The 13,391-nt window shown below is 31.9% G+C and overlaps 1 protein-coding gene across 1 annotated transcript in view; it reads left to right on the top strand.

Annotated features, from left to right (window-relative positions):
- LOC126884313 (DNA polymerase epsilon catalytic subunit 1) overlaps positions 1-13,391 on the top strand; it is a 263,412-nt gene that overhangs the window by 228,941 nt on the left and 21,080 nt on the right. The window contains exon 25 of the mRNA XM_050650251.1: positions 9,642-9,886. Within this exon, the coding sequence (XP_050506208.1) occupies positions 9,642-9,886 (245 nt within the window). The remainder of the gene's footprint in view (positions 1-9,641; positions 9,887-13,391) is intronic.

Genomic DNA, 13,391 nt, shown 5'->3' on the forward strand with positions numbered 1-13,391 from the left:
CCAAGTAGTTTTGAAGTAAATGTGAAAAAGACAGTGTTAATGTTATTTTTCGATTCAGAGGCGATACACAATCTTCAGACAGCTGTTTCTGTCTTACGACGTCCTCAGTAGAGCTGCGTGCACACTTCTGAGGCAGAACGAAACCAAACTGTGTATTTATGTGGAATTTCAAAATAGTTTAAAATCCACTTTTGGGACCCTACAGCGACATCTCTTAAAGAAAAGAGAAAAGTGCCAGATTCAAAATTTATTAAAATAAAATTTATTAAAAGTTTTGAAGTAATTCAGGTAATATAGAATGCTGTGATTTTGACATTAATTCATGAAACTAAAAATATCTATTTGTAAAATAAATTGTATTAATACCTAAAGTTGACCTTTGTTTTATGTGTTTTTAAAATCTTTATAATAACGATTGTTTTAAAAAAAATGTGAATAATAAGGGGCTACGGGGATAGAAAAAGGTCTTATAGTGGAGTAGCCAACTTGTTTAACATACATTCTCAAACCATCCTCCGATCCATAAGGCGACGGTACAAAAAATTGTAAAACGCTTTGAGGAAACTGGACGAGTAAAAGATGGCATTTGAAAGAGTAGACCGAAAACTGTTATAAATTACAATAAAAATTTAGATTTAATGCAGAGTTTTGTTGGTGATCCACAATTCTCACGGAAAGCTGCACAAATACATTATGTAGATAATTATTCAGTTTTGCATGTATTACAAAATATACTCAGTGACATTAGAAGTGTTACACCCAGAAGGAATCATTTCTGGAACTTAATTTTTTGGCAACATGGTACATTTCCATCAAGAATGAAACGATAACATTGGAAAGACTTTTTTATTGACATGTAATCAAAAAAAAATTAATAATGTGTTTGGCGACCCCCTAGCTGAATACACTTCTGTACTTAATATGTCACAATTCTCTGTTTAATATGTGACAAAAATTTCAAAGCAGTTCATTTAATTGTTTAAATTTTATTCAAATTGTTTATCCCAAAGAGCTTTTTTGCAATAACATAAGTCGGAAAAAAATGATGTTATAACTATTCTACAGATGTCAAATGAAAGAGCATAAGCTAAACTTTCAAGTTGGTTTAAAAGAAGTGAATAAAAAATGCATTTATCAGTAATAAATAATTATGCAAAAGTATCGTCAATTTTTCCTTATAAACGTTTTATTTTTTTATATAATAAATTATATATGTTTATTACAATTTTTTATCAACTACGTATTTTTTATGGGAAATAAGCCACAATTTTACTAAAAAATGAATTTATTATTAAAATTCATTTTTTAGTAAAATTGTGGCTTATTTCCCATAAAAAATACGTAATTATAAAAATGCCACAAGGAAATAGCTTCAGAACAACATTTTTATCAACTATTATATACATAACATTACTTGATAGTTGTGCACCTAAAACACGGCAAAAAAATAGATTTTTTTGAAAAAAATCATTCAAAAAGTTTATAAGGAAAGATTGACGATACTTTTACATAACTATTTATTACAAATAAACGCATCTTTTATTCATTTTTGTTTAAACCAATTAGAAAGTTTAGCTCATGCTCTTTCATCTGACACCTGTAGAATGGTTCTAACATCATACTTTTCTGACATATGTTATTGTAAAAAAAGCTCTCTGGGATAAACAATTTGAATAAAATTTAAACAATTGAATGAATCGCTTTGAAATTGTTGTCCCATATTAAGCACCAAAGAACCCTTTGTTAACAAAAATATCAAAGCTATACACGTATTTTTACAGTAGTTATTGCGATATTAATTTTTTTGCGATTTCGACTCTTTTGCAATTATCTTAACAACAAATGAGTATATCAACCTCTATGATACGCCATTTTAAAGCTTTTTCATGCTCTCGAAGATGTTTGTACTAAAAAAACCATAGGTTTCACTGTTTTTCATTGATTTGAAAAAAAAATGAAAAAAGTCCGTTTGTTGACACTAAATTGTGTATAAATAAAAATGGCCGCCAGATCCTACGCAGGAAATAGTTGCAATTTGTTATAAGTATTACTTGTCGAAAAAACGCGTCAGTAGCCTGGCTGTTGAAGTGTCACGAACATGGTATATTTTTGTCTTATTACCCTGGCCTATAGATAAAAAGTATGTGTTTTATCTCGCCAGGTATTAATGACGCACGGGTAAAAGAACCCTGGACTCAACTGTATTGTTGTTTCTAATGGGATAATTGCGAAAATCTATGTAGTCCTGTCGCCAGGGGGGGTACAACGGCCTCGTTAATTCAGATGGACTTACTCAAGTTTTTTTTATGTATTTTGACCCGTAGAACACGAATTTTTTGGGTAACAGTTGATCCGGATGTCGATAAGATTGTTATAGACCAAGAACTTGAGGAATCAAATAACAGCGATTTTTGGCAAAACAAAACAATATTTTGTATTTTTTGGGCCATTTTAAGTAAAAAATATTTCTACAAGTTTTTTCGTAGGATGCACAGTTTTTGAGATAAACGCGGTTGAACTTTAAAAAAATCGAAAAATTGCAATTTTTGAACCCGAATAACTTTTGATTAAAAAATAAAATAGCAAGTCTGCTTACCGCATTTGAAAGTTTAAGTCAAATTATATCGGTTTTGATTATTTGCATTGGTAAAAATTTGTTTTTTTATTGTTTAACAAAGCTATAAACACGTAGGGTTTCCCGTGCTTTTACATGCGTTTTAACGCATGTAACGTAGAAATAGACTTGATTGCACTAGTACCTATTCTACCTACTCGTTCGATTTTAAATGAGAAATCATAGAAACATCACTCACGCACTAGTTGTTTGTAGCTTTGTTTAACAATAACACAATAAATTTTTAGCAATGCAAATAATCAAAACCGACATAATTTGACTTGAACTTTCAAAGGCGCTAAGCAGAATTGCTATTTTATTTTTTAATCAAAAGTTATTCGGGTTTAAAAATTGCAGTTTTTCGATTTTTTGAAAGTTCAACCGCGTTTATCTCGAAAACTGTGCATCCTACTAAAAAACTTGTAGAAATATTTTTTGCTTAAAATGACCCAAAAAATACAAAATATTGTTTTGTTTTGCCAAAAATCGCTGTTATTTGATTCCTCAAGTTCTTGGTCTATAACAATCTTATCGACATCCGGATCAACTGTTACCCAAAAAATTCGTGTTCTACGGGTCAAAATACATAAAAAAAACTTGGGTAAGTCCATCTGAATTAACGAGGCCGTTGTACCCCCCCTGGCGACAGGACTAATGTGCGCATTGTATTGGCCAAGATTTTGTTTAATGTGCAACAAACACTGCATAACATAAACACTAGGTAAAGTTACAATTTTAAAAGATCCAAAGGAGTTTCTACGGTCTGCTCAATAAACGAGCCCAGAGATAATACGAACACACTTTCTTTGTTGTCCAAACACTTTACCGATATGACAAGAGTGACCCCAGGAGAGAACAGCATAAGTCAGTGTAAAACTTTGACTTTCAGTTGCCAGATGTCGTTAGACACCTACTTCATAAACGTCAGTTGCAACGCGGGGATAAGCTCTCGGAATTTCGTCACTTGGGGCAGAGAGCAGCAAACCTACGCCTCCCTGATGATGACTCCAATTAGAGTCAAAAATCGTCGATTTAGAGTGCTGGTTTGCGCTCTCTGTTCTAACTGAAAAATAAGACAGTTTTGCCTTCGCATTGCAACTGAATAAAAATGGTATACATTTTTATTTTTTATATTATTTTATATTAGTTTTACTCCTTTGAGTAACTAGGTCCATTTTCCGTTGGAATTTACCAGCTGAACAGACGGGGTCATGAATTGTAAATTTTTTGAATTCCCTCTTGTCTTCTTCGCTTCAGCATCCATCTGGCTTGCAATTTTTAGAAGCCATGGAGGTGTTACCAGGAAAATGGTCCAATAAGTTTTCAATTAAATAAATGTTCAATTAAATATCTTTTAGGAATATTTTTAATATTTTTCAATATTTTTAATATTTCTATTAGGTTGAAAACTTTGACTTTCAGTTGCCAGATGTAGCTAGCCACCTACTCCATAAACGTCAGTTGCAATGCAGGGATAGGCTCTCGGAGCTTCGTCACTTGGGGCAGAGAGCAGCAAACCTAAGCCTCTCTGCTGATGACTCCAATTATAGTCGAAAATCGTCGATTTAGAGTGCTGGTTTGCGCTCACTGTTCTAAGTGAAAAATAAGACAGTTTTGCCTTCGCATTGCAACTGAATAAAAATGGTATTCTTTTTCTCATGAGCATCTTTCAGTGCGTCACAGTTTTTCGATTTTTTTCTAACGCAGTAAATTGTATGTGACAGAAAAAAAGGCTCGTCGGTGATTACAGACATTTATAACATTTATTCTAGTTGTCGATAGATGGCGCTATAATGAAAAAAAAATATTTACGAATTATATAATATATCTACGAATATAATCTGTACAATTTATAAGACTATACAAATCAAAGAAGATACAATTTTATAAATGCAATAAACACAATTGATTTGTTTTTATGCCAAATTGCAAATAAAATGTGACAACTGTCAGATTTAACTAAAAGGTCATGTTAGAATAAATGTTATAAATGTGTATTATCACGGACTTACCTTTTTTCTATCATTTGTGACTCACTGAAAAATGCTCATGAAAAGACCATATACATTTTTATTTTTTATTTTATTTTAGTTTCCCTGTAAGTCACTTGTACAAGGTTCCTGAAAAGGAGAAGTTGTCGGGAAAGCTTTTTCGTTGATACTATTGGATATAGAAATTGAGTCAATTTTCGCAATCTTAAAGTTTGTATTTTTAGTAGTTGTTACAAAAGTAGTTTGTAATTGTGAAGACTTTTTGTAGTTTGTAATTGTGAAGACTTTATGTACTGGGCCTGATGATGAGGCAGAAATTGTAAGCCTCGAAACCGGTTGCCCCATGATTTTGTAACAACTACTAAAAATACAAACTTTAAGATTGCGAGTATTGACTCAATTTCTATATCCAATAGTATAATGGACTCGCATTGGCAACCCTTTCATCACTTTTTCGATGAATTAACTATGTTATTCCCAGGTTAATCCTGCATCTAAATGTACCCCCAGTAACTTCGCCTCAGTTGCACATCGTGGTAGAGCAATGTATTCAATACCAGTGTTATTTCTTAAAGTAAATTTTACAAAATGTCGAAACCCAAAAGACTCCATTTTCAAACAAATAAATGTTTAAAAATAATAAAATCTTTGGATTTCTTAGTTCGGAAACAGATTCTTTCTTATACCTATTCCCATCCTTCTAAAAATTGCAAGGAAAAGAGTGATGAATGTATAGACATGGGGAGTCTACATAGTTGCACTCCATCATCATCATCATCATCATCCAACCAATTCACGTCCACTGCTGGACATAGGTCTCCCTCAATTGTTTCCACACTTCACGGTTTTGTGCTGATTTTTGCCAGTTTTTACTAATCCGCCTGATATCATCTGCCCATCGTGTAGGCGGCCTTCCTCTACTTCGTTTATCTTCTCTTGGTCTCCACTCCATCAGCTTTCGTGCCCATCTTGAATCTTTCAGCCTGGCGACGTGTCCTGCCCAGTTCCATTTGAGCCTGGTGATACGTTCTACAACATCTGCGATACCGGTTGTTTGTCTGAGATCTTCATTTCTTATTTTATCCCGTAGAGTTACGCCCAGCATGGATCTTTCCATGCGCCTTTGAGCAACCCGCATTTTCGACGCTGTTGCCTTGGTTAGAGTCAGTGTCTCTGCTCCATATGTCATTACCGGTAGCACACATTGGTCAAACACTTGTCTTTTTAAACCGATCGGTATACTGCTCCTAAATATGTCTCTCAGAGCTCCGTAGGCTGCCCAAGCAAGAGTTAATCTTCTTTAAGATGGAGATTTTAAGGAGTTGCACTCCACAACATATCAATTCACCGAGGTAAAGATCAACAAATCTGCTTCCTAGTACTCGATACGTGAGTAAAACCGTGGGTAGATAAAAGGCATTATATTTAATTTCGATTCAGAGATCATTACCATCTTTCCATGGACCATTTCGAACTCTTTCGACGAGTGTCAAGATATTTTGCAAACCCTTCCAAAATATTGCTAGTGAAATGATAAATAGCTGATGCAAAAGTTGTTAGATTCAAAATGTAGATTAATTTGATTTTTTTTTAAATTCGTTCATAAACTTTTGATAAGATGAGCAACAAAGATATCGGTCGATAATTGTTGTAATCATCAATACAACCTTTATTCTTATATGAAGGTGACTACGAGCGTAGATTACAGTTGAGTGAGGTGATGAATAAAATTGTAACTGACGAGAACTTCGTTAACAAGATATGTGTTTCCGACGAAGCAATATTTACACTGTGTGGGAATGTAAATCGCCAGAATTTAAAATATTGGAGTGAGGCAAATCCACACTGGGTACGTGTGGTACGCGAAGACCACAAAAACTAAATGTATGGTCGGTTCTAAACAACTAGTTTCTCAATATTCCGATTTACTATACAATAAAGATTGACTAAAAAAGTAAGACGACAAGACACTGAGAAATTTTGACTTAGTATGAACAATAGAAATTCCAAATATGCTGTGGAAATTTTCTTTTTCTATGGATGCTATACAGTGTGCAACTTCTCACTACTTACATACATTCAAAACGAACAATTTCTCAGGCTGCGAGAAAAGTCGGTCATTGCAGTGAGAAATATTTTTTCTCACGGGTTCCATAAGTAGAATTGTGGTTTCCATGGTAACATGCACAATACAAACACAAATATTTTTGTCAAATAAAATGTGTCAAATCAAAACTTACCAGGAATTACCTTTCAAAACTGATAAAAGTATATAAATATTAAGAATATTAAATACCTACATATGTGTATAATATGTATTTTATATTTGGCATATAATCTACATAAAAGCACCTAAATTATTTAATTTTGAAGTTTGAACTCTTGACAAAAACGCATCCATAGAAAAAGTACAGTGTACAACAAGTGAGAAAACGACATATTTCTCCCTCGCTTGATTTGCGGCACTCGCCTCGTACGTGAGAAATATGTCTTTTTCTCTCTTGTTGTACAATATACTATTTTGCATCGCCCCATTTGTTTTCTTCGATCTTGTCTAATATTAACTTTTCTGCAGTTAAGCTGAAAGACCCTCAGGCCCGGTCTGGCTCCATTGGAGGCCCTCGGCTAGATGGTGATTTGAGCCCCCCCCCTCCCCGGAAATAAAACGAGGACCATGGGGTCCTCTCACGGCAACAATAGTTAGCCTATGTTTGCTGCATGCGGCTAACGTGGTTTTAAATGCTTTTAAATTTTTAATAATTTGGTTGAAATTGAATAATTGCTAAATATTTTGCTGGAATATTGCTCGAGTCCAGGGCGCCGGTGCGGCGCTGTCGAGTCACTACCGCTGAGCGCTGAGCTTAAGCCGAACGGTGCGGCGCGGTGGGATCGGTGACTACCTCGAGCACCGAGCGACTTACTATTACTTTTTTATTATACCTAGGTAACCTTAGGGGTTACCCTTAGCTGTAATTTAATAAAAAGTAGGTTATTGTTTATTTAAAATTGTTTTTGCTGTATTACGTCGCTGTGAAACAGTAAAACAAAATAATTTTTTATAATAAAAAAACTTTTGTTTACTTGAATTTTTTGGCTTTTGGAGGCCCCCTTGAGCCGGAGGCCCTCGGCGATCGCCAACCAGCCGCCCTGGCCAGACCGGGCCTGAAGACCCTCTCACATCTGCCAGCTTTTTAATATTATATAGAGATTGATTGCAACGGTGTTTTCTATTTACTTTTATTAACCCAATTTTCAAATATTTAGCAACGAATATTTGACATGTTTGGTAGATGTATTTAGTATACACTGCTAGTCAAAAGTCCGTTCCCCTCTCGTATCTTTTGAACGGTTATACATATAATAGTGAAATTTGGAGGGAGGAAATAAACGGACGTAACCTCCTTAACTAGTCGTAACAGGTGACGTAATAGTGACAGATAACTTCACAGCGCCACTGCGACAGATAATTTTAAATGGGACCTTATGGCAAGTGATACCTCGTTTGAAAGGTATTGAACATACCTATTCAGCCATACTAATTTTGAGTTTAAGCTCATTTTGATGAATAAATGAAATAAATATAAAATTGTAGTTTCGCATTTAATTAATAAAAATTCAAACTTCCGCCTATGGTTACTTGTCAAAAAGGTTGACGTTGAACTGAAAAACGTCAACTTTTTTGACAAAAAAAAAAAGAATGTGTGTGTACTTTGTACGCACGTAAGAAGTTATACTTCTATTATATGATTTAAACGAAATTAATATACTTTTTATTTATATTTTGTTTAAATATTAAACTAATTTATACTTACTACTTCTCAAACATTTTTATTAGAACAGTGCCAAAAATTAAAATAATAAAAGAATAAAACACACACAAACACATTAAACAAGCCACAAATGATGTCTGAACATTAATTGTCGAAAATTTTTTTAACTAAATACGTATTTTCTGAAAATACAATTATATAATAAATATACTTACAATCATAAAATGTATTAAAAAAAAAAACAAAAAAGAAAGTTTCTATTGGGACTCGAACCAGCGCTGATAAGAGCGGTTGGTATTGGAATTCATTCGCCTTCTCCGCTTAGCCACGGACACTATGTGTCATTATTTACGAAGATCGACTAACTAAACGGATTAAACTTGTGATATTTTGATATTTTGAAAATTGATCAAATTATTTTAATTTTGAATTAAAATGATTTAGAATTGAAAAAATACAACAAAACATAGAGTAAAAAAACAATATATTAGGTGAATATTGATAGAAATTTTGATGGTAATCAAATTATATAAATAAAAGTATTACATACTATGTATTTTGGCAGATCAAATAGGTAGGTTTATACCCATGATACATTAACAATTATTACGTACCTGTTGCTTTTAAAAACTATTTAAAAGTCACTACAATATTATAAACTTTTTTGTTTCTGTCCTCACAACAATAAAACTAATATATTATACATTTGTTTACCTTTACCTTTACCTCCAAACCACAGCTGCCATACGGATAATTTTTGACATGTCATTTGAACATCCAATCAGAACAAAGTTATAATGCGCATGCGCCGGGCTGATAGGTTTTAACATATAAAAAAATCACCCTCTATCGCCGGTAAACAAGTATAACTTCAAAAACCATAGGCGGACATTTGAATTTTTATTAATTAAATGCGAAACCACAATGTTAGATATATTTATTTAATTTATTCCCCAAAATCAAAATCAACTTAACCCCAAAAAAATTAGTATGACTGAATAGGTATTTTGAATATCTTTCAAACGAGGTATCACTTACCATAAGGCCCTATTTAAAATTATCGGTCACAGTGGCTCTGTAACGTCATCTGTCACTATTACGTCATCTGTTATGACTAGTTGAGAATCCTACGTCCGATTATTTCCTCCGTCTAAATATCACTATCATAAGTATAACCGTTCAAAGATACGAGGGGGGAACGGACTTTTGACTAGCACTGTATAAAATAAACTGGTTATATATTATAAATATTTTTTTACTTTGTAGCCAGTTGTCGAAATGAAATGGAATATTACCGAACTTCTGCCAGAACGTGGAAATTGTCGTAATTATTTTAATGCCGTTATTGCAGGATGTATCAATGCTATTTACACTAAACTAAAACAACAAGAACGTTCAACAATATCTAAAGAAATTTTAAGTCAGCCATCTTTTGGATTAGCACAACATGAGAGTGTAGTTACTTATGCCAAAGAATTGTTAGCGGGGGAGATAAGTCAAACACTATTTCAGTAAGTATTTATTTGATTAATTGTATTGTCCTTTTCATGATCATTTTTCAGTGCGTAACAAATGATAGGAAAAAGGGTAAGTCCGTGATAATACACATTTATGACATTTATTCTAACATGACATTTTAGTTAAATCTGACAGTTGTCACATTTTATTTTCAATTTGGAATAAAAACAAATCAAATGTGTTTCTTGCATTTATAAAATGGTATTTTCTTTGATTTGTATAGTCTTATAAATTATACAGATTATATTTGTAATATTATTATCTAACGACATTATCGACATCTATCGCCATCTATCGACAACTAGAATAACCACCGAACTAGAATAATTACCAAAGTAATCACCGACGTGCCTTTTTTTCTGTCACATACAATTTGATGCGTTAGAAAGAAATCGAAAAACTGTGACGCACTGAAAGATGATCATGAGAAAAAAATACCGGCAATTTTTACACGTACTGAAACTTTCATATTTTACAAAAAAATAAAACATTAATTTCTCGTAATCGTTACTCGAATCCTGAGAATTTTGATTGTGAAAACTAGCAGGTTGTTTTTAAAGTTTATTCAATAGCAAACTTTATACAGGATGTCCCGAAAAGATTGGTCATAAATTATACCACATATTCTGGGGTCAAAAATATATTGATTGAACGTCACTTACCTATATACAATAACGGATACAAAAAAAGTTACAGCCCTTTGAAGTTACAAAATGAAAATCGATTTTTCTTCATATATCGAAAACTTTTAGAGATTTTTTATTGAAAATGGACAAGTGGCATTCCTATTGCAGACACATCTTAAAAAATAGACAACGGTGAAATTTGTACACCCCATAAAATTTTTATAGGGTTTTGTTCCCTTAAACCCCCCAAACTTTTGTGTACATTCCAATTAAATTATTATTGTGGTACCATTAGTTAAACGCAATATTTTTAAAACTTTTTTACCTCTTAGTATTTTTTCGATAAGCCAGTTTTTATCCAGATGCGGCTTCTTTTTTAATATATGTTTACATCAAATTTTATGGGGGGTTCGTTCCTTTAAACCTCCCAAATGTTTGTGTACATTCCAGTTAACTATTATTGCGGTACCATCAGTTAAACACAGTATGTTTAAAACTTTTTTGCCTTTCATTTTGCATTTCATAAATTTAATACCTTCATAAATTTTCATATTACATATTATTACCATGTCTTTATAATCATACTTAACCATACAGGGTGTTTCATTGGGAAACGGAAATACTTTAATGGTGAATAGAAGTCACCGATGCCGTTCTAGGTATACTAAATCTTTTGCCCTACCGACTTTTATATCCGAGTTACAGGGTGTTTTATCGATTTTGTCAATTTCTTTCCTAAGCCATAACTTTAGAACCACCCTGTATATTTTGTTGATATTTGGTACACATGTGTATGTGTATCATTTAAAACCCAAACGACCGACTTACTAATCACAAGAAAAATCCAGGTCCGAATTAACAAAAAATTATAAAGTAATTGTGACCTTAAAACAACACCCTGTATATTGAAATTTTGAAAATCTGTTTACATATTTGAAAAGAGCACAAAAAACTAAGTATAATGCTTTGCTACGATTTTTCGGCCAGACAATTTTTTGACTTTAATTTTGAAATTATATTAAATTTTTTAAGAACTCAACATTAAAAAGCAGGTATTATTAATTTTTAATTATAAATTATTAAAGTTATTGAATAAATACTCATTTTAAAATGAATCAATACTTATTTACCACATTGTAAAGACCCAATTATTAATCACAAGAAAAATCCAGGTCCGGATTAACAAAAAAACATAAAGTAATTGTGACCTTGAAACAACACCCTGTATATTGACATTTTCAAAATTTGTTCACACATTTGAAAAGACCACAAAAATCCGAGTTTATCGGTTCACTTTGATTTTTTGTGCAAAAATTTATTAACTTTAATTTTGAATGTTGTTCTGAAGCTATTTTCTTGTGGCATTTTTACAATTTTAACTATTTAGAATGGGAAATAAGCCACAATATTATTAAAAATTGATTTTTATTAACGTTTCGACGCCCAAATCGGGTGCCGTTGTCAAAATACAAAATACAAAATACAGTATTTTGTATTTTGACAACGGCACCCGATTTGGGCGTCGAAACGTTAATAAAAATCATTTTTTAATAATATTGTGGCTTATTTCCCATTCTAAATAGTTAAAATTTAATTTTGAAATTAAATACATAATATATATTCAATTTTTTTAAAACCCTGAAATTAATCAGAAGGTTTTTAAAGCACTTTTAATAATAAATCATTCAAGTTAATGAATAAATACTAATTTTAAAAATAATCAGTTATTATTTACTGCGTTAGAAGGACTCACTTACTAGTCACAAGAAAAATCCAGGTCCGTATAACAACAAAATATAAAGTAATTGTGGCCTTGAAAAAACACCCTGTATATTGAAATGTTTAAAATACGTTTGCACACCTGAAGAGAGCACGAAAAACTAAGTTTAATGTCCTGCTTTAATTTTTTATGCAGACAATTTAATTACATTACTTTTGAAATTATATCGAAATTTTTCCCAGAGTTCTTAAAAATTTCGACATAATTTCAAAATTAAATTCATTAAATTGTCTGGCCAAAAAATTGAAGCGAACGATTAAACTTAGTTTTTTGTGCTCTTTTCATACCTATGTGCAAACGGATTTTGAAAATTTCAATATACAGGGTGTTGTTTCAAGGTTAGAATTACTTTATATTGTTTTGTTAATCCGGACCTGGATTTTTGTTGTGATTTGTAAGTGAGTCGTTCAAATGTCGTAAATAAGTATCAATTATTTTTAAAATGGGTATTAATTTAATAACCTTAATAATTTATTGTTAAAAGTGCTTTAAAAATCTGCTTTTTAATTTCAGTGTTCTTCAAAGTATCAATACTCGTAGGTATATTTAATTTCAAAATTAAAGTCATTAAATTTCCTTCACAAAAAATTAAAGCAAACCGATAAACTCAGATTTTTGTGGTCTTTTCAAATGTGCAAAAAAATTCTGAAAATTTTAGTATACAGGGTGTTGTTTCAAGATCACAATGACTTTATGTTTATTTTTTAATCCGGACCTGGATTTTTCTTGTGATTAATAATTGGGTCTTTCCAATGTGGTAAATAAGTATTTATTAATTTTAAAATAAGTATTTATTCAATAGCTTTAACAATTTATAATTAAAAGTTAATAATACCTGCTTTTTAATGTCTTAGTTCTTAAAAAATTCAATATAATTTCAAAATTAAAATCATAAAATTGTCTGGCCGAAAAATTGAAGCGAACCGTTAAACTTACTTTTTTGTGCTCTTTTTAAATATGCAAACAGATTTTCAGCATTTCAATATACAGGGTGTTGTTTTAAGGTCACAATTACTTTATAATTTTTTGTTAATCCGGACCTGGATTTTTCTTGTGCTTAGTATGTCGGTCGTATGGGGATTGGATGAGACA

This window comes from Diabrotica virgifera, chromosome 5, assembly GCF_917563875.1.
Source record: "Diabrotica virgifera virgifera chromosome 5, PGI_DIABVI_V3a".
Lineage (NCBI taxonomy): Eukaryota > Metazoa > Arthropoda > Insecta > Coleoptera > Chrysomelidae > Diabrotica > Diabrotica virgifera.